The sequence below is a fragment of the Lonchura striata genome, chromosome 4 (assembly GCF_050655825.1).
Source record: "Lonchura striata isolate lonStrDom1 chromosome 4, ASM5065582v1, whole genome shotgun sequence".
NCBI classification, from domain to species: domain Eukaryota; kingdom Metazoa; phylum Chordata; class Aves; order Passeriformes; family Estrildidae; genus Lonchura; species Lonchura striata.
Window position 1 is genome coordinate 60,428,191 of NC_140706.1, and position 23,270 is coordinate 60,451,460.

The 23,270-nt window shown below is 41.3% G+C and overlaps 2 protein-coding genes across 42 annotated transcripts in view; one reads left to right on the forward strand and one right to left on the reverse strand.

Moving 5' to 3' along the window:
* MMAA (metabolism of cobalamin associated A) overlaps positions 1-16,843 on the forward strand; it is a 56,693-nt gene extending 39,850 nt beyond the window's left edge. For all 31 annotated transcript variants that reach the window (XM_085579223.1, XM_085579217.1, XM_085579221.1 and 28 more), the window contains 2 exons: positions 1,117-1,174; positions 5,990-16,843. The gene's annotated coding sequence lies outside the window, so the exon portion shown is untranslated. The remainder of the gene's footprint in view (positions 1-1,116; positions 1,175-5,989) is intronic.
* The window catches only part of ZNF827 (zinc finger protein 827), a 114,875-nt gene continuing 91,751 nt past the window's right edge, over positions 147-23,270 (reverse strand). For 5 of the 11 annotated variants that reach the window (XM_085579195.1, XM_085579193.1, XM_031504685.3 and 2 more), the window contains 6 exons: positions 13,719-13,856; positions 12,028-12,199; positions 10,385-10,551; positions 7,277-7,468; positions 7,006-7,183; positions 147-4,228 (listed from right to left, as the gene is read on the reverse strand). In XM_085579195.1, coding sequence (XP_085435321.1) covers positions 3,421-4,228; positions 7,006-7,183; positions 7,277-7,468; positions 10,385-10,551; positions 12,028-12,199; positions 13,719-13,856 — 1,655 coding nt within the window. In that variant the 3' untranslated portion in view covers positions 147-3,420. Of the gene's footprint in view, positions 4,661-5,579; positions 5,726-6,996; positions 7,184-7,276; positions 7,469-10,384; positions 10,552-12,027; positions 12,200-13,718; positions 13,857-23,270 lie in introns of those variants that run through there. The other 6 variants (XM_085579198.1, XM_085579200.1, XR_004148241.3 and 3 more) reach the window with 5 other exon arrangements.

The window sequence follows — 23,270 nt, forward strand, 5'->3', positions numbered from 1 at the left end:
AAATTGAAGATTAATATCACTGATAGGAAGAAAAAAAGTAAAGATGTTGTCTTGTAGAAGAATCTTTTCCCCCTCCCTCCAAATCAACTCTAAATATAGTTAAGGTAAAAAGAAAAGAGAGGAAGGAAAACCAAAAGAAACCAGAATATAGCCAACCTTTTTAATTAGAGTATATTGTACTTCCAAACTGGATACACTAGAAATTGGCAATGCAACATAAAATGCAAAGAAATATACCAGTTACTGTCAAAATGACCCTGTACAGCCTTATAATGCAAAAAGCTTTATACAATACAAATTTTAATTAATGTACACAAACCTTGACAGAATAATATTTGAACATAATACAACAAGTAAAAAAAAAAAAAAAAAGGAAGAAAGAAAAAAGTGCTGAGAACTTTAACTGAATTACTGAATGGAAAAACACTCCAGCTTTCATTAAAGAATGCATAGTGAAAACCAGTATGAAATTACCTTTATGGTGGGGGGAATTTATCAGAACTGTTGGTCATTAATCAGTAGGGGAAACCTCTGGAGAACATTCCTGTCTTTAGTCTTGAACTGCAAACAAATTATTTTAATATGCAAGAGCTCTGATAAATAGGGTATTTTTTTTCTTAAAAAAATAAAAGCCTCCTAACACACTTTTCCTTACAGAGAAAACTTCTATAACTTGCCAGAAAGGATGAATTTGTCCTTTCCAAAGTGCTAAACAAATTTCCCAGGTACACTAAACATTGCCAGGTCAGATACTGGTGCAGTGGAACATGGTCAAAAACACGTGGTGGTCGCATGCGGGCAGCCCATTCTTGGAAGTTACAGCCCCACTTAAGCTGCCATTTGGTTTAGATACAGTGGCCTACTATTATAACATTCCTCCTTCTTCTTCCTCCTGGACAGCTGTACTTTACCTGTAGTTGGTGTAAAAAACAAGCTTTTTGATTTGGGAGTGTTTGGTTTTCTGTGGTGTGGTCAGAGATGTGCATGTGGAGCGTGTTTTACAGAACTGGTAGAGCTGCTGGATACAGAGTGCAGATTTCATGCTTCAAGATAGTAACTATTTTATGCTCTGAGTACTTCCCAACACAGTGTTTTCTATTTTGTCTGTACTCCCAGGGAGGTGTGAGCAGGAGCTCTGATGGAGTAAAGTGTGGAGAGCAGGGCCCTGAGTTAGGTAAGTTGTTTACAGAGGTTTACACGCAGTTTGGAGCAGATGGGTTTTCCTCACTGCATAGACAGAACTGCCAAGTGCTCATTAGAACCAAAACCGTCTGCTGGAATGTAAACAAATGGTGAGACTTCTCTGTCCTGTAATTAATAATGCCAAATGATAACCTGCTGTGATTTTGGATATTTCCCCCTTGTAACTAGCTTCCAGTATGGTAACAGGAGTGTGCAGATTAGGATGTCCTCCACATACAGGAACTATTTGGTCATGACAGTGGAGAATGTTTGGCCATCTCAGTACAAAACAAATGTAGGAATCTTGCAAATGGGTTAAAATGATGCAAGTTTTGCATCCAGAAAGTCTTTCTACACAAGTTTCATTTAAGAACTAATGAAGATGGAGTTACATTTCTACTTGTCCATATGGCTAAGAGCCCTTGTGGACAAGAAATGCTTTCCTGCTGGGGTGGTTGGATTCCCCCATCCCACAACAACCTGTAGAGGAAGTTCCTTCAGGAAAGCATGAGGGTGGGTAGATAGCATGAAAGATGTGACTCAGGGCACCTCCTACAGTGGCTTGGCCAAGGGACAGGGAGGGGACTGTGGCAAAAGCTAGGTCAGACACTTCTAATAGCTGGTAAAGGACAGCCAGATCCAAATCCAAGAGACACCACGGAAAACAATAATTCAGAATGAAGGCATTCCTGTACATCACATGATCATTTTGAAATGCTTCACATTTTTTACTTCCAATTGTAAAACAGAGTGCTTTTAATCCTAGTCTTTCTTCCCAATGTATTAAGTTGTCTAGGGAACAGAAATCAATTAACAGTGGGTTAGCTTCTCTTGCATTAAGATCACTCTTGGCATTTTGAGATTAACAAAGGTTATACAACCAATCTGCATTCACTTCTTCCTGCAATAAAGTGCTACATATAACATGTCATTTTAATGACCACAAGTAGGAGCATTAAATAAGTACAAAGTTATCTTCGTAGCAGGACACACTCTATCTGCCATCAACAGAAAGGAATAAAGTATTACTGATGACATGGAGGGGAGTGAGAGGACTGTCAAATTTGCAAGTACAAGTGAAATACTGAGGGTATAAAAGAACTTTATGGTTCCAAAAGCATCTTTTTATAGCTTTATATTTCAAAGAAGTTACTGGTACCTTTTCAAATAAACAGTCTTATTAACTTCATCCCACAATTTGTTTTTTTTATTTTTTTTTTGCAAGTGAGAAACAAACTAGTGCAAGACTAAAGCACTGTGCAAAACTGCCATTTTTTTTTAGTCTGAGTATTTATACCCAGAATTTATCCATACCCTTTTTTAAATCCCCTTGTTGGATTTTTTTTCCACCATAGAATTCTAGTTATACAAGTTGTTCCTGCAAAGTAAAAGGTAACCACTGCATAATACAGTATATATATAATATTTATATGCCCTTTTAAAACAAAAGATGTATGCTGTGGCCCAGGGGCAGGTGTTTGTCACACCTGTGTAAGAGTGGAGAATTGGGCCTGCTGTGTGGGTGTGTAGGCTGCACACAGCATGTGTGTGGACATACACACTCTTTTCATTGTCATGCCCTCATCCTGCAATGCTGAAAGCAACTTCTTTTCCTCACCAGTTCTACCCCAAAGCCTCAAACCTTGACAACTGAATACAAGGCATCAAACAACTAAAGGAAGCTGCAAACAGCACTGAAAGAATACACCAGTTTTCCACCTGCCCCTCCCCAAACATTGCTCCTGAACTGCTCCACAGTTCAGGGGCAGGCAGGGGGAAGGCAGGGAGTGAAGGTGTGGAAAGGGGAAAAGAAGGATGATTAAAGAAGCGAATCCAAGGGATGTGCAAAAGCAATGTCATGGCACACTACAGGCAGCCTCTCTTCCACGCACCCGCACGAAGCCCAAAAATAAAATGCGTCAATATGTCATCTTACAAGTGCTGATTGCCAATAAGGACACTCTTTTTTTTTTTTTTTCAGCTTAACAAGACAAAATAGTTTCTTAGATAAGAGTACTGGGAACATGCCTCTGAAGGTAGAAGTATGCAGTAGGTCACCTCTTGGAGATTTAATAAAGCAGCTTTCATGTCAATGCAATAAGTATACACACATAGCCATTTGCTAAACCTTACTAATGATATAGTACAAGTGTTCGTTACCTCTTGGGGCTACGTTTTGCAGCAATGTGTAACCTGCTGGGTTTGTTGGGGGATTTTTGGTACAGAATGCAACTGCCCTCAGACAGTTTCTGCCCTTTCTGTTAGTCCAAGGTAGGCAAGGAAGGAGTGTTTAGGTGAAGAGGCACCCCCCGGTGCAGTCTGAGGTCTGGGTGGATGGAATGTGAGATCGTAGTGGTTTTTGGGGAAAAACATTGTTAAAGGAATAAGGTGGGCAAACTCTGAGTTCCAGTATTTATCAAAGCACAGGGAAGTGCCATTGATGGCCAAGGCTTTCACCGCCAAGTTTGGCTCTGCCCCGCTGCCTTGTGCAGCTGACATGGCTACTGTTTGCAGAGCCTGGGAGGCAGACATAACTGAGAAGGGTGACAGAAGGTTCCTGGAGCTAATCACTGGTAGGAGCGGACTGGCTTCCTTGGAGGTTGAATACTGGCCCTTCTTCTCCTCTTCAGAGCAGTCCCCGTTCTGGTGCTTCTTCACGTGGCGGCTGAAGACAAAAGGGTGGGTAGTCTTGAACAGGCACTCGTCACAGCTGAAGGTCTGGCGTGGAGCGTGCTTCAGTTTCTTGTGCAAGTTGAGATTGTCTTTGCGTTTGCAGCTGTAGCTGCACTGGTCACAGTGAAAAGGGCGCTCGCCGGTGTGGACACGCACGTGCTCGATCAGCTTGTTGGCCGTCTTGGACAGGTAGCCACACTGGTCACACTTGTAATGGTTGCCAAGGCGGTGCTCTCGGATGTGCATCTCCAGCTCCAGCTGGTTGGCTTTCACTGTCTGGCAGATCCGACACTTGTACTCCATCTTGTAGTGAGTCTTCAGGTGGCACTCCATGGCTGCGGGGCGGTTCGTGGAGTAGATGCAGAACGGGCACCTGGAAACACAGCAAGGAAGGGCAGGGATAAAGAAAAGAGGAGTCACTCGGCTGGCAGACCTGCCTTCCTGCTTTAACCCTGGCACTCGGCCCCTTTCTGACCTACTAAGGAGGAGAAAAAGGCACTCAGTTCTCCTTGTGAAGCCTCTTTCCAATATCTGGTTCACCTCGACACATCTCTACTTAAAGGAGGTTTGCCCACTTAATGGCATTCCTAGAAAAACATTGATTTGCTCTGAAGGAGCATCCCTTTAACCTTCTGGCTTACCTTGATGGGGTCTTCCCCCAAAGCAGGCCGGGGAGTGCAGGGTGGGTGACTGATGCACAGGTACTTTGTGTAACGATTCCTAGTGTTTGCACGAAGTCACTTTGGTCATTTTTTCCATTAAGAAGTGGTTTAAAGTGAATGTTTACAGATGAGTATGAAAACAGCTGTTTAAGTAAAGATGGAATAAACTTGTAATACCACATGTACAGCAAAAGCTTAGGAATTCCCTTTTATGTGACCATGAACAATAAGCTTGCTGGGTATCCTGCTAGGAGCAGCTGAAAGCCAGGCTGTTAGGATGATTTGTAGGGACTCCCATTTCTGGAAGATGAGCTAGCCATGCTGAAAGGGGTGTGTGCTTGGCAATGTTTGCCTACAGCTGCCTCTGCCATGGCAGGAATTGCTCCTGTGTAGGAACAGGATGTGGGTTCTTCTTACTCACAGCAGCAAGCATCCGGCCTGGGGTGGACATGGCAAAGGGCCTCACCCCAGTTCCTGAGCCAGGAGAGGCTGAGAAGGGTAGAGGAGGGAATCATGAAAGTTTGGAAGGAAGCCTGAGCTGCATGCTGAACAAGCCTGGCCACCCACCAAACCCAAATCACACCCACTGTTGCTTGGTGCAGCTTAGAGGAAGTTGGGGACAGCTCCCTGCCAAGGGTCTCTGCTGTACTGAACCAAGCACACACCTTTCACATGGAACTGGTGAGCTCAGAGAGCAGGGCTGGATAAAAACTTACAGCTGAGGCAGCTGGCTGCTGTCTTCCAGCATCCCTAGCTGCCACACATCAACATTCACTGTTTAGCAGGTCATTTTGGATAATTTCTAAGCTGAGATTCTCTCTCTCCCTAAGCTTGTTTTTCTTGCTACATCTGGTTGCATATACAGGTATAATAATAATCTACAAGTTAATCAAGAGATTTTTGAGGAAAGTGAGTAATAACAGGAGGACAAAGAGATACTAAAACACCTGGACACATTTCCTGATGCACATCAAGTACTCTGATGCAGAGAAGGAGCCTGTCACTGAGGCTTCTAATGTGATTCTCTTTCACCAGAGGACTTGGCTGTCAATGCACACATACCTCTCCTGGGCTGGGTGCTCTCTGGATCAGAATCTCAGATTTTGACCTGGAGCTGGAAGAATCATGTTTTTTTTTCTCTTCCCCCACAGCAAACAGGAGACAGAAAAATACAATTTACTTAGAACTCTTCAGGCTCTTCTGGATGCCTTAAAAAAAAATAAATCAGAGCTTTTTCTTAGATGCTGCTTTCAAGGTACCTAATTATTACTTGAGTTGGGCAGGAATATAGACTGAGAAACACATTCTGTAGGGAAGACTTGAGTCATATTATGGTCATGGTTTTTCCTTGGTAAACAGAACAGATTTTACTCAGCTTAAACCAAATGTGCATTAGACAACTGGTCTGTATTCCAAGGCAGACATCCCGTCGTTCTGACAGTGCTTGTTTCTCAATCTGGTCTTCTTCCCAGATTCAGTCATCTCATCTCAAGTGACCACAGATCCCAGTCTGTGGAACTACTGAGCTGGACACCAGAGGCTGCCTGGCAAACAGGACCAGTTTTCCAAAGCTGCAGCGCAAACCGAGGGAGCTGCACGCGGCAACGTTGGACGTGGTGCGCTCCTCATGTCGCAGCCGCAGCGCGCCAACATCAGCCTGCTCAGCAAGAGCAGCAGAAGCTGGGAGCCCTGTGCTGAACCCTAGCTGGGCTCCAAGTGGTTCCAGCTTTTTTCCTGCAGCAGCTGGACCAGACAGAGGTCAGGGATGTGCCTCTTTCATAACATCATACTGCCTGCCCAGAGACAAGCATATGGCCCCAGCAGTTCCTCCTTCCCCCAGGGGTCAGACTTTGACAAAAAGGCACGCTCATTCTCTAGAAACACTGCTCTGCACCAAAAGACTTTAAAGGGTGCCACTACAGCCAAAACCAAAGCGGTTTTATATTAAAAGACTGTATTACTTATTACATGTTAATTTATACAGTAGTGAATATTGCTGGGCATGCAAACAAAGCAGAAAGCATCCAGGTTGTTCATTCTTGGAGAAATGACTTTGCATATACAAAGACTATAACCTCAGGGTTGTAACTTCATACCTAGAGGCTGTACAGGATTTAGTTTTTTTGAGCCAGGTGCAAAACAGAGCCTGTGCTGGGTGCTTCTTTTTGCTCGGATGCCTTGGAAAAAAACCTTATTTTGCCAAAAGCTCTTTGCAATACTGCTTCATTCTCTATAGGGCCCATCATATCCTGTTTCCCCTTTGACTTGAATGGGGTTACAGCTCCTCTGCTGCTAGGTTACCAATCTGCTGTAATGATGCAGATTGGTATCTGCATGCTGAAGGATAGTCTTGGGTCATCTAAATACAAGGAAGGCCCAAATCTGGATTATTAGTTAACCAACCCTTTCTGACTGATTTCCTTTTGTTCTATTCCCACAGTATTAAGGTGCTTAACACAGTAAAAGTTTGTGTACTTGCTTTCCTTACTTGAGCCCACCGGTGGGGACAGTGTGGCATTTCTTGTGCTCCAGTAATTGCTCAGGTGTCTTCATGAACTTGTGGCACACATCACACTCAAACATCCGTGTGATCAGGTGGATTTGCAGGTGTCGCTCAAACATATTTTTTGTTTTGCAGACAAAGTTACAGAAAACACATTCAAAGCCTGAAAAATAGAACAGGAAACTTAGTCCTTACAATGTAGCCAGATTGATTGCATAGAGAGTGAGAGTTTGTGTTTGTTAAACAAATTTTTTACCTTTCTCTGACTTCTCTTCAGTGTTCACTGAGGTCTGACTACCAGGCACTACAGAAATGACCAGTAGGTTGTTTGACCCCTTGTTTTTTGGGGTTATATCTGCATCTTCTTTGCTGTTGGCAGAGTCACTCAATGCTGACAGCGAAGATGAAGATGGGCTGTTAGATTCACTGGGTGTCTTCCTCTCTTCAGCTGAAAAACAAAGAACAATAACTAGTTCAGCAGATTAGATGGAGTCTCCATGATTCTGTTTTAAACTTAAATTCAGGAAATACTTATATTCAAAGTTAATGCAAAACAAGTCTGAAATTAATTGAGCTGATTAAAAAAAAAACATTGTTGGGCCTTCTTCCTTTTTAATAGCTTTTAACCACAGTACATCTCTCAGTTTATCCTGCAATTGAGTGCTTCTGTGATGGTAGAGGTAAGGGATTATACAATTCTACCTCATTTCTGGACTGAAAAGAATCCCAAGAAAACACTTTGATTACTCTGAGTTCAAACACTTGTCACTCAAAAAGGAAGCAGAATTTCTGTAGGTTTGAGAGGCAGAAATCAAAAGTACCTACTGGTCCAAGCTAAACTTCCCCCACCTTTCAATTTATGTGGGTCCAGCGAGTAAATTTGGAATGAAGGATAAAGGAGAATAATCTTCCTCATTGTACTGAAGAGCGTCCTCAGTAATCATTGCAGAGGTAACAGCATGGTCTCAAGATTTATATATTTTTATTAGGATCTCCTTCAAAGATAATTGAAAAGCATGTTATTTAACTGGACCTAGAGACAGAGCTTCTTTATGGAAGAAAGAAAGCATCAGAGCTTCCTTATGTGTGCAATAAATGCATGAGGTCTAAATCCCAAACCCTATCACACACATGAGAACTTCCATGACCCCATGAGGCAAGGATGGGCAAATTATTCCCTCCCACCCATGTCCTGGTTCAATGAGAGCTGTGTTAAAAAGAGACTTCACTAAAACTTCAAATTCTCCATGTGATACAATTCCCTGATCAAGGCCTCTGCAAACACCAGCACACGTGTACTTAACTTTAAACTGAGTGGCACCTTTAAGATAAAAACACAGGAATGCACTAATGAAATCTGATGACCCGAGCTGCCAATAGGGAGGATGACTGGATATCATACAGAAAGATTCACTGACCTTGGGGACAAGAGTAATACAAATGGAATGAAATTTAATAGCACAGAGAACAAGGTTATGACCTGAAGGGCCAGTAACAAGAATTTTTGCTACAAATGGGAAGTTCTTAGGTTGGAAACAGTCAAGGAAAACGAAAGCAGAATTGGAGCAGAACAGGGGGTGAATATGAGCAATCAGTGTTGGGGAGCCTTCAAGGAAGGTAAATATGATCACAGAATGTTATTGTGTCACCTATTCCCAGTAGCTGCTGGTGGTTTGTACTGCCACCACTGCTTATTTCATTTCACCATGTACAGCTGTGATTGCACATGTCCAGAGCAGGGGTTCCAACAAGAACACATGCAGTGAGGGATTGGTACAGCAGGAAAACTGTGTTCCATATAGGAAAAGGCTCAGTGTACATTTAGAGGGCAGAGTGTTGTTCTCCATAAATTTACTAAGGGAATAAATAGCGTGGAAAGAGGGATGAAAGGTGGAGGGAGGAAAAGGAGGACTGCTGTTTCAGATAGAGGGCAGTTCTGGACAAGAACAATGTATATGTACTCTGATTATCACTACAACACACACTGGAAATTTTAAAAAGGTCCCTAATCTTTAATGCAAGAAGCCTACAGCTGCCTGTCTCAAAATAGTTCATTTAAAACAATGAAACTTCTTTGAAGGCATATGCAATATCCTCACAAACAGTCCCTTTATGACCTGGTAACATCACAGGATAAGGAACTGGAGTCAAGTGACCCAGAAAATCCATTCTATTTTTCACTCTGTATTTGCCATATTTGTGTGAACATTTGGCTGAATCACCAGCTGAGGGGCTCAGTTGGGCAGGGTGAAGGAAGAACAAGGGGGTTTTGCCTATAATCAAAAGACAAGTAGCAGTTTCAATCTTTTAGCCACAATAGGAAAATACAGCAGAGCATAGCTCACTTTTGAGCTCTGAGGCTTTTCACATAGCTATGGGTGGTGTTTCTCATTTGCCTTGAACTCCTCTTTATGAAGTGAAGTAGTGCTGAGAGCTATGCTGGCATAAAATCCCTTGAGAGCTTTCCAGTAGTTCATATTTTTGTAGTTCCATTTAACTTATGTATCTGTGAACACAACCAGTTTTATTCTTCTCTCCCCTCTTCTTCATCCCTCCTGTTTTCCCAATTTTATTGCTGGTAGGACAAGAAAAGCACCTTAGCAATGGAAAAGTTGTGCTGGATGAAATCAGGTTCTGTACTGTAAATACAACTGTGAGTAGCTTGTGGCGGCAAAAATGCTTCTGCCTGGTCTTAGTAAAGAAATTAATTAAGAAGATTGCAATTTTCTTCTTCTTAAGTTATGCCAGACTTCTTGAGTTGGACTAAGCATATGGAGCTTGTTTGAAAACTGCTATTGCTCTTATCCTTGGCTATTAAGTGAGCAGGACCAGGGAGAGAGCATGACTTTTCTGCTATTAAATATAAAGTACATTTACAGTATTGCTGAATCACAGTGTCAACTAAACATCAGCATGAAATTCCAAACTGATGGACTGGGGGGGCAAACACAGCAAGGAGCAAAGCTCAACATAATGTTTATTTCAGACTTAGAGCCAGGTATGCACAATTAGCACAAAGTCACCTTATCATCGCTGAAGTCAAAGCAGGATTTTGATGAAATAGTAAACCAGAAAAACAAATGAAATATTTGACTGACTCCAGTAGGAGAGGGGATTTGTGGGATAAGGGGAATAGGAAGAAGAATGGCTAAGTAGTCCTTCATTTATTTCACTAAGCTTGAAAATTGATCTGCACTACCAGATTATTTGCCTGGCTGGAGTCCAATTCTCTTCAACTTTGAGAGATCAGGCCTTAATTAGCAAGCATTTCAGTGAAAGCAGAGTGCTAATGGGAAGTGTGAAGGTTGCACCTAAAAAGCAAGGAAGAGAGAGATCACTGCAGCTGGGAGAGAGGGATCATCACCTGTGTGCTTGTTGTTGACATGAGCCTTCATATCTGCCTCTTCCATAGTGACAAAATCGCACGCCGTGCAGCAAATGGAGAACATCCACTGCTCCTTATCCACGTGGAGGGACATATGACTGACAAACTGGACATTCATCTCTGTCTCAAACCCACACACATGGCAGCTGCAGGCAGAAGAGAATTCAAGAGTAAAAGAAACATTAAAAACCAAACCACAAACAGAAGGCTATCGCCTTTCACCAAATTTGCAAGAAGAAACTCACAGCACAGCTTTCTGCTCTTCCTCACTGCTCAGTGTTCACTGCAAATTTCTTTTGTCTGCTGAACTGCCTTTGAACTGATGGCCATGCCAATGTGATTAAGGGCAGGCACAATGCAACAATCCTGTACATGCTATAATGATGCTAAATAATCATAAAGTTAATTAAAAACTACAGATTCCAGATGCTGTGCATCACCTAACTGATTCCTTTGGGCAATAAGAGGCACTGCAGCTTTGCCAAGATGTTTAGTACAGCTGATACACTGACAAACAGAGAGCTTGCTGCACACTCCAGGAGTGATTTTCAAGCCCTGGAATGGTTCCCATGCCAAACTGGGATCTTGTGCAAAACTGCCTGGTAGTTTCAGTATAAGCAAGTAAAAATGGGTTCAAACATTTCTTATGCTTGACTGGAAAACAGCAGTCTTCAGCTATGCGAATAATTAGCAGGGATACAGATTTTGCAGCCAGTACATAAAGACAGTGATACTGAGAGGCAGTGGAAAGGACCCTTTAATTTAACTTTCTTTGCAGAGTCCTCCTCTTGCTTTGATTAGGCCATTAACATTTAAAACAAGCCAGAAAGACTGCAAAAGGCATATACTCCAGGGCACTATTCTGCTTTCCCAAGGGGAAGCACTAGATAATCTAATCCAGCAGGTCTCATTTATTTCTTACTTCTATGATTTTGTAATTAAATCTGCTACTGGCACTTTGACTAAAAGTAAGAATTATTTGGTAATCTGCTTGGCCACTAGAGTGCACATCACAGTTTGCAAAGTGCACAACAGTGCATACAACAAGAAGAATGTCTAAATACCCATTTTATCTGGGAAATTCCTTTCAATTTTTCAGGCAAATTCTCCTGAAGGTTTTCTTTCTTTCACCATGTATATACATTTCACCAAATGTATATACCTCTAACAAACAGAAGAAATGTGTAGACTGATATAAAAATTCTTGATAACACTTTAAAGCTACTTGATTTCAAAGATTTGGCTGAGGACAAGGGTTGGAACAATCAGAGGCGACTGGAAGCACCGGGCTTTAGATTCACTGTGTATCTGTGTACATGATGGGATGCTTCCGAACACAAAACTTAAAGGAACACTGCTTAAAAAGTTAGAGGGGCTTCTAGCAGCCCAGCTGCCTCACACCAACCCCACAGCAAACCCCCGGGTCCTTCCCAATGGCCAGCCAAGTCAAACAGCACGAAGCAGCCAGCGGGGGTTCACTGCTCATCCTAAGCCAGATATGGGCAAGACAAATCCTGCAGTCATGGCTCCGAGCCCGCAGCACCAGAAGGGTGGCCCTGTCACACATCCTCAGCAGGCACAGGGGGTGCTGCCTGGTGCACAGCCCTCTCCTGGGTGCTCACCTGTAGTAATAAGGGTGCTTCTTTCCATCGCTGCCCTCGGCCGTGACGGCGCTGACGATGTCCTCGGTGTCGGTGCTCACCAGCTTCACCGAGTGCACAGTCAGGTGCTGGTTCAGGTTAGCACGGCACTTAGCAGCATAGGGGCACAAGTGGCATTTGTATTTTCTCTCTTCTGAAAAAAGGAGCAGAAAGATGTGAGTTTATACCTCAGCCTGAAGGCAGCTGCTTTGAAAGCTGCCAGTAACCAAGCGTGCATTCCTTTGGGTTTCTCCAAGCAGCTTTCAGGATGAGGTACTTTGGAAGCTTGACATTTTAGAAGTTTATAGGAGTCCACAGCAATTACTCAGAAAAAAACCCCAACTAATTTGAAGGTAGTTTAGGGCAAGCTTTTTTTAATTTGCTCTACTCTTTGTAGTTGGACAATATAAAATTATAAACTGGAAAACTGGGGCAACTGCTGTTCTGGGAGCTGCAGCAAAGCCAGTGGAGAAACAGGTCAATAGTCTACAACTATTTCCTGTACCCAGCATATTTTATTTGATTTTTGGACCTGATTATTGTTGAGTTTGCCCATGTGATAACTTGCAGAGAGCTGATAGTTGATGATTTTGTAATGATATCTGATGGTAGGAGGAAGGAGAACACTGTATATCATCAGTCCAGTTCCAAAAATGAACTAATGAAAAAGCTGACTCAAAGAACAGTCAAAAAAATAAACTAATTCATCATGAGTTTCTGATGTGTCACAATTTTAAATATTCCTCTTTTTTTGTTTTAAATTAATCATTTCTAGATCCTGGCAGCACAGTTTTTGTGCATGCATTTTGCAAAGCATTGATTAAAATAACCAAACATTATGTCTGCTTTTACAACCTTTTCCTTTGAGGGTCTAGTCCTCTGAAATTGAAATATAATGCTGCAAGTGTGAGGGGAAAGACATTCCATAAAACAGCTTAGGACTAAGGAAACCCCACTAAGACCATGGAGCATCTGAGCCTTTTCAGGACGGCTCTGCTGGATGGCTCAACATACACTGACATTATACCAACAGGATTTCTCAGCACTACATGGGAAATTCTTGCATCCAAATGTTATTTTATGCAGTGCACCTCAGCAGGCTGACAGAGTGCATCATCCATATAGAAACTCTGTCTCAGATGATTTGGAGCAGATTCACTTTAAGAAAGTTGATATGGAGTAGAACAGCCCCTGTTCCTCTCAGAACTGTATCATGAGAGCAAAGATGAATGAGTTATTCAATCCTTTCAGTTTCAGAACACCAAGGCCAATCTTTTGTTGTTCAGTGACACTTGAAAAGTTCATCACGTGAATGATATTTCTGTTAAAAAAAAACCCAAATCTGCCAAAAAAAAAAAAAAAAAAGTTTTGCCTTCTCTTCAGAACTCCATTACCAAGCTTGGTTATCAGTTGGTGTCTACAGTCTGATCTGCTAGAACCTGGACAAACTTGAATCGACAGGTTTTGTAAGGAGACATTTCAGAAGGCTGCAAAGAAATAAAATGTTCACTCCAAGCCCACTCTGACATTGTGTCCTGCTCCTGCACTTGGCTATGCCCCAGGTGAGCTGAGGATGGCTCGCACACTCCTCTCCTTACCATCTTTCTCCTCCCTAAAACAAACCCCACAGAATTCCCGAGTGCAGTGACAACCACAGGCAAGCTCTGCCTTACCTGTGTGCAATGAGAGATGCCGGGACAGAGTCTGCTGGCGACCAAACACTTTTCCACACACATCACAGGGAAACAGCTGGTCATTAAATTTCCAAGATGGCAATCCATTTCCCACCTCCAGCCCCAGCTTTTCTGTTTCTATGCCAAAAAACACAAAGCCATCTTCAGAACTCAAGACTTGCAGATTTCATTCAGTAGAGCCTTGTAAGTGTCATATAAAATGCAGCACACTTCTGCAGCATGCTGTGTGATCTGGCACATGAGTTCATTTAGAAAGGAAACTCCATTGCTGGAAAGGAAATTAATCTTTCATACACATTCTAAACCAGAATGCTGAGCCAAAGTGCTCTGGACATAGGCACAACCAAAAAGTTAAACCAGGTTATGTACAGAGAGAAAGTCAAGAGTGAGCAGAGCAAGCATTAAGCCCTAATTATGGTTTTGTGGAACAGCCACTCCTTTGGCTTTTTCAGTCACCCACCTTTGCCTGGTGCATGAAGAAGCCTGGTCTGAGATGGTCTGTCTGGAATATTCAAAGCTCAATAAAGATTTTTCAGACAGTTTCTTTTCTACTGAGGCAGGAATTCTTGCTACATAGATGACAGAATCATTTAGGTTGGAAAAGACCTCTAGGATCAAGTCTACCTATTAACCTGACACTGCCAGGTTCATCACTAAAACCATGTTCTAAAGTGCCACATCTACACACGCACGAGACCAGAAGATTGCTCAGACAAACATTAAAATAAAAGGACACAGCACCCCAGTATTTGGCTGGCATCCAAGGTAAGCTCTACCCAGCACTGCTGTCCTCTGGCATCAAAATCCCAGCTGCTTAGAGGGCCATGGAAAAACTGTGACCCACTGTGAGCTATTATCTTTTAATAAGTGGTTTTAATTGTTTCAGGAACAGATAGAGTCTGCAATACAGAAAAAAGAAATCCCTCAGAGCATAGAGCACAGATATGAAAGCACTTTGTAAGGAAGTCAAGGGAAAGGGACTTAGAATGAAGAAGAGGGAAAAAGGTTACCCAATGCTTCAAGAAGTTGAAAGCATAGCCAGTTTTGTTTTGGACAGAATGGAGCAAAAAGCAGGGAGAGACTGGGGAAAGCAGTGTACTACTTAAAACAGTAAGAGAAAGAGCATCAGCAAACCTTGAGTGAAAAAATACCTTGTTGCAAGGGTCCTGTTCCCTGAGGAGAAGGGACTGCTTTTGTAAGAGCTGCACAGAACTACAAGGGTACTTTTTAAACACAGCAGCCAGCAGTGAGGGTCTTGGTGTAACTCTTCTAGTTCCACTGGAAGGAAGGATGCCACTGGCAGAGCACCTTTCCCCAGACCAACAACACCTCTGGGATCGCTGCCCAGAACAAGCTCCACCAGCACGTGTGAACATGGCCTGATGGAGGAAAACCACTTGGCTGGCATTTCCAGGTAAATGTGGGGAGAGGAGTTGGGGACAGGAGCTCAAAAACATTATAGTGTGCAGAAGTCAACATGGTGGAGTTTGGCACAAATGGCAAAATCTTCATTCCATGAAGCACTGAGGAATGAACACCCCCCCTGCATGGGCAGCCCCTCACTGACAGCTACTGCTGCAGATGTTACTACCATGGCTGAGAGAGTCTCTCCTTCAGAGAGAGCTTTTCAGACAACTCTACTGTGGTTTAAGCAAAGAGCTGTCAAATAATGTATTTAATTTAAGCAATAATAAAAACAATGCCTCATTTGGGGCAGAGAGTCCACATAGCAATCTCAGCAAATTTAGGGCTGGCCATATTTGCCAGCCCCTTCTCCACTGCTGTTTCATTCTCCTGTGATCCTACAATATATACAATATTCATACCAGAGGAATTCTGAGCTACCTCTGCGTGCTACCATCCAACAAAGCATTTTTCTTAAAAAAAATTCTAGTTAGAAAACAAGTTCTACCTATTCAAAATACTCATTTTGTAAGATTAAAAAGGAAGACACCCCCCCCATCCCCTAAGAGCTGTAAGTGACCCATAACCTCTAAGAACTTCAATAAAGAAGGATTCTTTTTCTTGCTACCCTTGAGTTCCAGACAACAGAAAAATCTCACTCTGGTAGCACTACAGATGTTTCAGCAGAGCTTTTTGAGTACATAATCAAAACAGTACTTCAAATGAGGAAAATAGTAATAATTATAAGAGAAGGTCACAAGGGTGTAGGTTGCTTCAATATGGTCACAACAAAAAATGAATTAATTGGGACATGTACCAAACAAGAAGGCTCAATTAAGTAAATAAGTCTCTTAACAATTCACTTCAGTATTAGTCATCAGCCCTCTTTTATCTCTTAAGAAAAAGAAATATAATAACTTCTTCCCTATGATTGTCCTGGGAGAAGCTCATGGGAAGCTGGAAAAACAGCAGCTTTCTGATAATGTCAAACTGTTGACAACCAGTCCCTTGCAAAGCAGCTGCATATTTTTCATTGATGCAAAAGAGGACACTGAAGTGTTTTGAAAGTACTTCTGTTTACTTGAAAGATGTATTTGTTAAGTCATAACTACAGTGCTTCTTCCTTCTCGCTGCAGCAAAGTGCTTTTTCTATTCAGCTGCTTCTTAGCTTGCTCATGGCAAACCAGAGCTGATCTCTTACAACAGGAGCCTCAGCACTTTGTGAGAGATTTCTCGGCCCCAAGGGAAACCACCTATTTCCATCCATCCTACCCTCTGGGCAAGCTTTGACTGCATCCTGGAAATTGGAGCTCTGTGTCCACACAGTGGTCCAGAAATCTTCCCAGAACATGCCTGGCACCTGACCTTGCCAGTGACCTGAAGAGTCACATGAGTCAACTTCTGCATGCATTCCGTGGGCACTAGCTCTAATTGATGCCAGGGAATGGGAAGTGAGTACAGGCCCAGTGACTCCAAGACCACAACACTGGGCTGTGCTCTCTGTGCATGCCTAAGCCCTGTTCCCAGGCAGTCAGTATTGTTAGCCTTAAAGAACACCTTACACAGTGGCCAGGAAGAAGATGAACTGAGACCCTCTAATGTCAAATAATAAATCACTGTTGTGAAAGGTGTCTCAAAGAAATCCATCGTTCACCATGACATCCCCTATACTAAAATGAAAAGGAAAACAAAAAGAGAGAGGGGGGGAAAAAAGAAAAGGACTTGAAACAAGATTTCTGCTTTAAGTGTCCACAATAAATTCCAAAACTCCTATGTTAGAAAATCATAAAAGACAAAGTTATATTGCAATTATTGAGCAATAGATTGCATTTCTGTATGAGTTTTGGAGTTTAAAACAAAATATGCTCAGTAAAATGAAAGGCCTCCAAGTTCTCCAGTGAAACATTAAAAAGAAACAGAAGGATTAAGACTCTGGATATTCCAAAGCTAGCGAAAAAATTATTTTGAAATAACTTTGCACAGAACACTTAAGAGCTAAAAATCTTATGTAAACGTAAGACTTAATAAATACAGTGAAATAAATCTTTATGGACACCTTTCCTGCCCTCCTGCATCACCTGGTATCTCCCCTTCTAGCTGCAAGTCAGCTTCATAATGAGTAGCTGTGTAGAGCTGATCATCCAAGAAGGTTAGGAACTGCCACCATTTCTATTTTTTACGAGATGAGGACATCAACTGCAGAAACATTGTTCCCTGCCTCCTCTGCCCCTTCCAAACAGATTTAATTTCTGGCAAACAAAGCACTGCAGCTCAAAAGAGTCACCATTTACCCCTTTCCTGAGGTGTTGGGCATAATTCTGAACACATTTGTATTTTCAGTTTTCACATTTAGTAATTAATCTTTTCCCCTCCCTCTCCAACTGGTGAGCTCTATTGTTACACATGAGAGAATGTGTTAACCACCTCTTCTGAGAAGTCTTTACCCTAACTTGTCAGGATGTGCTTGGAGAGAAGACACCATATCCAGTGGAAGCTGTAATTGAAGAAGAGGACGAGGTGTGGCCTGCATACAAAAGTGACTGTCTGGAGTCACTCACTCAGCCTTGTGACTGCTGGTGGCTGTCAGTCTCAAGAACTCCCCAGGAACTGGCTTTGGACTCTGATATTTTGATTATTTATTTTCTTTTACTTTGACGTATTTGTCAATTACTGCTTCACAATGTTTTATGCTACATTATGTTTGCATATGCTGTCCAATGTCATACCCAACTTTATCTCTTGATATAAACAATGGAAAGAATGAATCCACTATTTAAGTGAAAAAGACAAGGCTAAGAAGACAAACAAAAAGTGTCCTGAGGTATCATTCAAAGAAGATAAAATCACATTTATAACCTTTGCTGGTTTACTGTTCTCACATCCTGTAACTCACTTAAAACAGCTGCTTCTCTGTTTTATCTTCACACCTCCATAGACCTTGGAAGCAAACAAATACCAAAGGGTAGATCCTTATGGTCAGATGGAATCCCATGGATATAAATGAAATAGATTGTTCTCTGCAATAAGTATTCCATGTAGAGATGAGACTGAGAGGTGCTGATAAGCCTTAGCATGGAAGGTCAAAATTCCTTTTCTCTCCATTCTTCTGGAAGTGTGTGTCAGGGTTGTATTTTGGGTTATTCAGACATTTTGACACCATACAAATGGTCAAGGAGAAACCGGGCAAGTAATTTTGAAAATTAAATGAACAGAAATCCTGTGAAAATAGAGAGTGGTGGTTAGAGTGTTTTCAATAAATGCTGCTTGCAAACCACCAAACCAGAAAATTAATAAACTGCCTGAGAAACAGTGGACAAGGTAACCAGGGTTTGGTGAGTTCATTCTCATGGCAAGAGGATGAACACTCCTGTGCAGATGTCCAACAGAAAGACTTGGGACACTAAACAATCATCAGGTAACTTGTGGCTGCTCCAGCCTGAGGTGAATTGCTGCTTTTTCCTTTGAGATCTGTCCAGTACACCACATTTACCCAAGAGGTAAATACACTGCATGCAGCTCTACAGGAATGTCTGAAACCTTGCTCCATTTGTAAGGCTATTTCTGTTTGGTTATGTGTAAAAGACAAAACCTTCAAGAAATTATTTAAGGTCAGATAATCATGCAAACATTGCTTTAAAAACATTTATTTGCTTAAAGAAATTTTCTTTCCTTCTTCTGTTTGCATTTAACTATCTTATTATACAGTCTTCCTATTTCTGCAGTGTTCCCATCATCAAAGATGCATTTTATTGCTTTGGAGTCTTCCCCTTACATGTTCATCCATCACCTCTGGCAAGCACACTGTATTTAAAAATTGAAAACTCCTTTTATGAAATATATAATTATGGCTCTGTTGCAAGCTTGTTTGCCAAAAGCCTGTGAAATGTTCCCAAGCTCAAAAATATATTGACTGTACAGAATTGCAGTGTTCCAAATATTATATCTCTTACTCCCTTTCCAACTTGCTTCCACAAAGGTTTTATTTGTAGGGCCAGAATCCTTATTTCTAGTAAGTCAGTTAAAATAAACAGTGGAATCCTTCCAGGTACTGTAGTTCCTGAGTAAGATATTTCTCAATTTATCTAAGGTGTCAGAGACCCTGACTGGCCCTGCAGTCTTAATTTGTCACCCCCTGCATTGTTGCATCCTGTCTGGTCTTGGTTCAGGGTGTATCTTTTACTGTGAGCAGACTCATCCACTATTAACTGAGATAAGCAGTTGTTTTCTAGGGATAACATTTTCTAATATTCCCCACAAAAATACAAATAAGATAGAAAACTCGATGTGTGAGGGAGTCATGTCCTTTTTGTTTCATAATCCCCAAAAATCTGCACATAATAACCTGAATGACAGAACAAATGCACAGAGGAAGCAGAAAAAGTCTACTTTCCAAAAGAAAAACTTTACCAATTAATGCTCTTATTTTTTCTCCCTCTAAAGCTTTGCAAATGTGTAATGTTACTGTGGAGCTTGATAAAAAGCAGTAATGTTATGATAATTTAAAATCCTTGATATGGAAGAAAGTAGAACCCAAGTGATTTTATCTATCAGTAGTGCAGTACTTAAGCTGCTCTTTCTGAAAACAGCAACCATCAAAGTTGGAAATACTTCATTGAAGTGCTTGCACAGCCCACCAAAAGAAACATTAATATTGTGCACAGAAGTAGTCCAAGCGCACAACAGACAGCAGCACTTGAAAAGATTGCTGAGAAACAATAAAGATGCCAGGGTTTGGGAAAAGAGTGAAAACAGGTAAAAGATGAACTTTAAAGCTGATTCTATAGAGAAACATGGGAATAAAAGTGAAGCCCTCTTCACTGCTAAGATTGAGCCCATTGCTCAGAAATGGACAATCAGAAACAGGAGAAAGGGCAAAGAAAAGATTGGGACTACAACATCTGATTTTAAAACACAAAGCCACTCCCATGTTCTACCTTTGCATCAAATCTCACACCTATTTTCACTTCTCTTTTACAACAGAAGACTTCTGAACAAACCATCAGATACCTTGCGATAACCTTCATCTGCATTACAAAGCTCTGGGATTTGCTTTTATTCTCTGCATTAAACGCAAAACTTAAAAAACAACCAAGAAGAGAGAAAAAAAATCTAGTGAATTCTGTGCAAGGTGGCTGAAGTTGCAGATTTGTAAGGAACTTTAAAGCTACAATTATGTTGCAGTCATTACTTGAAAACCACAATGTACATGATGTACAATGCCATGATGTACAATGGGTACATCATGGCATCAATTTGAGGATAATGCTGGGCAACAACCTCTCTTTTCCCCAGCTTGTATTTACCACTGCCTTGCTACAGAATAAAGCACAAACAGCACTGTCTTGTGGTAACTGCATCCCTTAGACAACAAGAAAGAATAGAACAATGTAAAATTCACAACAGATGCAAAGTCAGACCCTCCCCAAGCTGTGAATTTGCTGGTTGGGAAATAGCAGTCCTGGGAGAATCCCATTATCTCACTGCATGGCTCCAAGAGCTCCTCCATCACTCACAGTTATCACCGAGAACATCAGCTGGGTTTCGTGATTGCACATGAAGTAATTCAGTATGGCCCAGATGAAAAATCACCTTTTTTTTTTTTTTTTCCATTGAGGGTGCCGAGACATTTCAAGAAAGGCAAAGGAGGCACCAACAAATCTGCTCCCCAAAAAGTGTTTTTCAAAGTTTTACCTCATCGTTGTTACCAAGAACAACTGAGCCTTTAAGTAGCAAAAGGCTCTATCACCATTATTACTTTTTTTTTGTTGTTTAGAAATAACAACTGAAGTTCAATCCTGCATCTATTGTCAGAGAAAAACCTGGTAATGTGCTCTCTTATCTTATCTTTGCATAATATATTTAATTTCATTTCCTCCTGAAAATATATTCATGACAATAGTTGTACCATAATAAACTTGCATAAGTTTCCTCTAATTTACTCCCAGGCAGGTAGCCCTCACATCTATCTCAAGCATTTACACTGCTTGCAACACTTCTTTTGGGTGCCCCAACACTGAGTTCCTATAATTATAATTATAATTTGCTCCTATTGCTATTTTTAAATAAAAATTAATTAATTTCCATAATGCCAACAGGTTTCTACCTTTTAAATTTTCCCATACAATTCTGCTTAAGACACACTTCCAAGAAACACTTTTAAAAATCACTCAAACATTTGTGCACATTAGGACCATTATGGGGCATACAAATTTTCCTTTTTCCTTTAGTTTTTGTCAATGCGACAATTTCTGCTTGCAAGTCCACGGGAAATAAGGGTTTTTCTTTTCTAAAGAAAAGATAATAAACACACCTAAGGCACTTTGCAGAGACTAACACTAGTAGTTCCCCATCCAGCATTCAGATATAAATAAAGACAAAGTGTATTTTTATTTTCAGCTGTCTCTTTTGGGGTGAAGCAAAATTTTATGTACTTGGATGAAGCTGATGAGCAGAAACCTCAGTGAGGGATAAAAATAAAATAAAGCACCAAATGCATGTTGAGTTCCTGAGCTGAGCGAATTAACACAAAATAATCAACACTGGATGAACAAGTAACTACAAGCATTTGGCCAGAGCCACCTTTCCCAAGGTGCTTGTGATTGCTGCTGTGAAAGAAAACGTTTTTGCTGCTTTTATTGCAGATTCCCCAAGTGATAAACACTTGAATCTGCCATTTCCTTCAGGCCTTTAATTCAGTCTTTTTAAGATACCAACGTCTCCCCTTGCTCTCTCTCCTATCACCAGCACATGCATCTATCTGTAAATCATCCCCTTCTTCTGCATAATTCTCCCATCTGCCTTTTGCTTTTGCAGGGCACCAGTGAGCACCACAACTGCCCCAAACTCAACTAAAACACTCAGCAACAAATAAGGGCAAATTGTACTCAAATTGAAATCATACTGTAGAAGAAAAAAAACCCAAACCTGTCTTCAGCTTTGCTTAGATGATTTTTAAACAATGCTCTTTATGTCTATCTATCCATCTGTCCAAACAGCTGATGAATTCTGCATTTAATTTACTCTTAGGCAGACAAATGTTATAGAAGGCAAACTTGTACAAGGTAAGATAGGTGAGGACTGAAGAGTCTCAAGGTAACTCGAAAAAGAAATGTCAGGAATTATGTGTTCCAATTCCTTTTGCAGAGCTAAAAAAGTAATTTTAAAATTCGTCTTTCTATTTCAAGTTGAGCTTGTATTTGGAAAAGTTTAATCTTTGGGAAACAATTTGACTCAGTGCTCAGTGATTCTGATATTAGCAAAGACAAAAGAGGATACGAAACCAGAGATAGGTTTGAATGAGATGCAGATTCTAAATCACAGCATGCTGAGTATCAGTAAGCCAAATGCCTCATCTATCAAATCTTTTTCAGGAAGTGGTTCAATCACCACTGTAGCTTTGTTACTAAATTTATATCCCAGAATTAGAGCAGGAAGGGACTCCCAGAGGCCAGCTTTTCTCTCCCACACCCAGAGGCTCATAACTCACTAAACTTACCTACCAGTCCCAACAGATGCTTTTCTTACTAATTTTTTTAAAAAGCCCTCCTGTGACAGGGGCTCCAGAGGCTCCTCTGACAGTTGTGCCAGTGCAAAAAACACCCAATTTCTAGAAAGTTTCACTTGGTGTTTAGCTGCAATCTCCTCTGCTGTCATTTAAGCTAGTTATTCCTTATTCTGCTCATATCAACACAGGCAAAGTTTATTATTTTCCTCTCAAAGTTGTCATTTTACATATCTGAATGCCATTATCATATATCCCCTCTTTTCTTCTCCAGACTAAATAAATTAGTAAAATTCTTCATCCTTCATTCACAGCTCATGTGTTCTAAACCTCTGACCACTGCTGTCTCCTCCACATTGTTCTTGGATTACAGAACCCAAAATTGAACTCTGGGCTCCAGCTGCAGAGCAGAATTACCACATGTGCCTTACAGACAACATTCCCAACACCTCAGCCAGATGTTTGTCCTTTCTGCAATGCCACCTGTAAACACAGTGTCTGACCAACACTACTCCAGATCCCTACCTCAAGCTGCACTGCCTGGGCATTCATCCCTCACCTTTCTTCATGGCACTCACCATTCCCCAGGCACAGGACTTTGATCTCATTGCATTGGCTGCTATTTT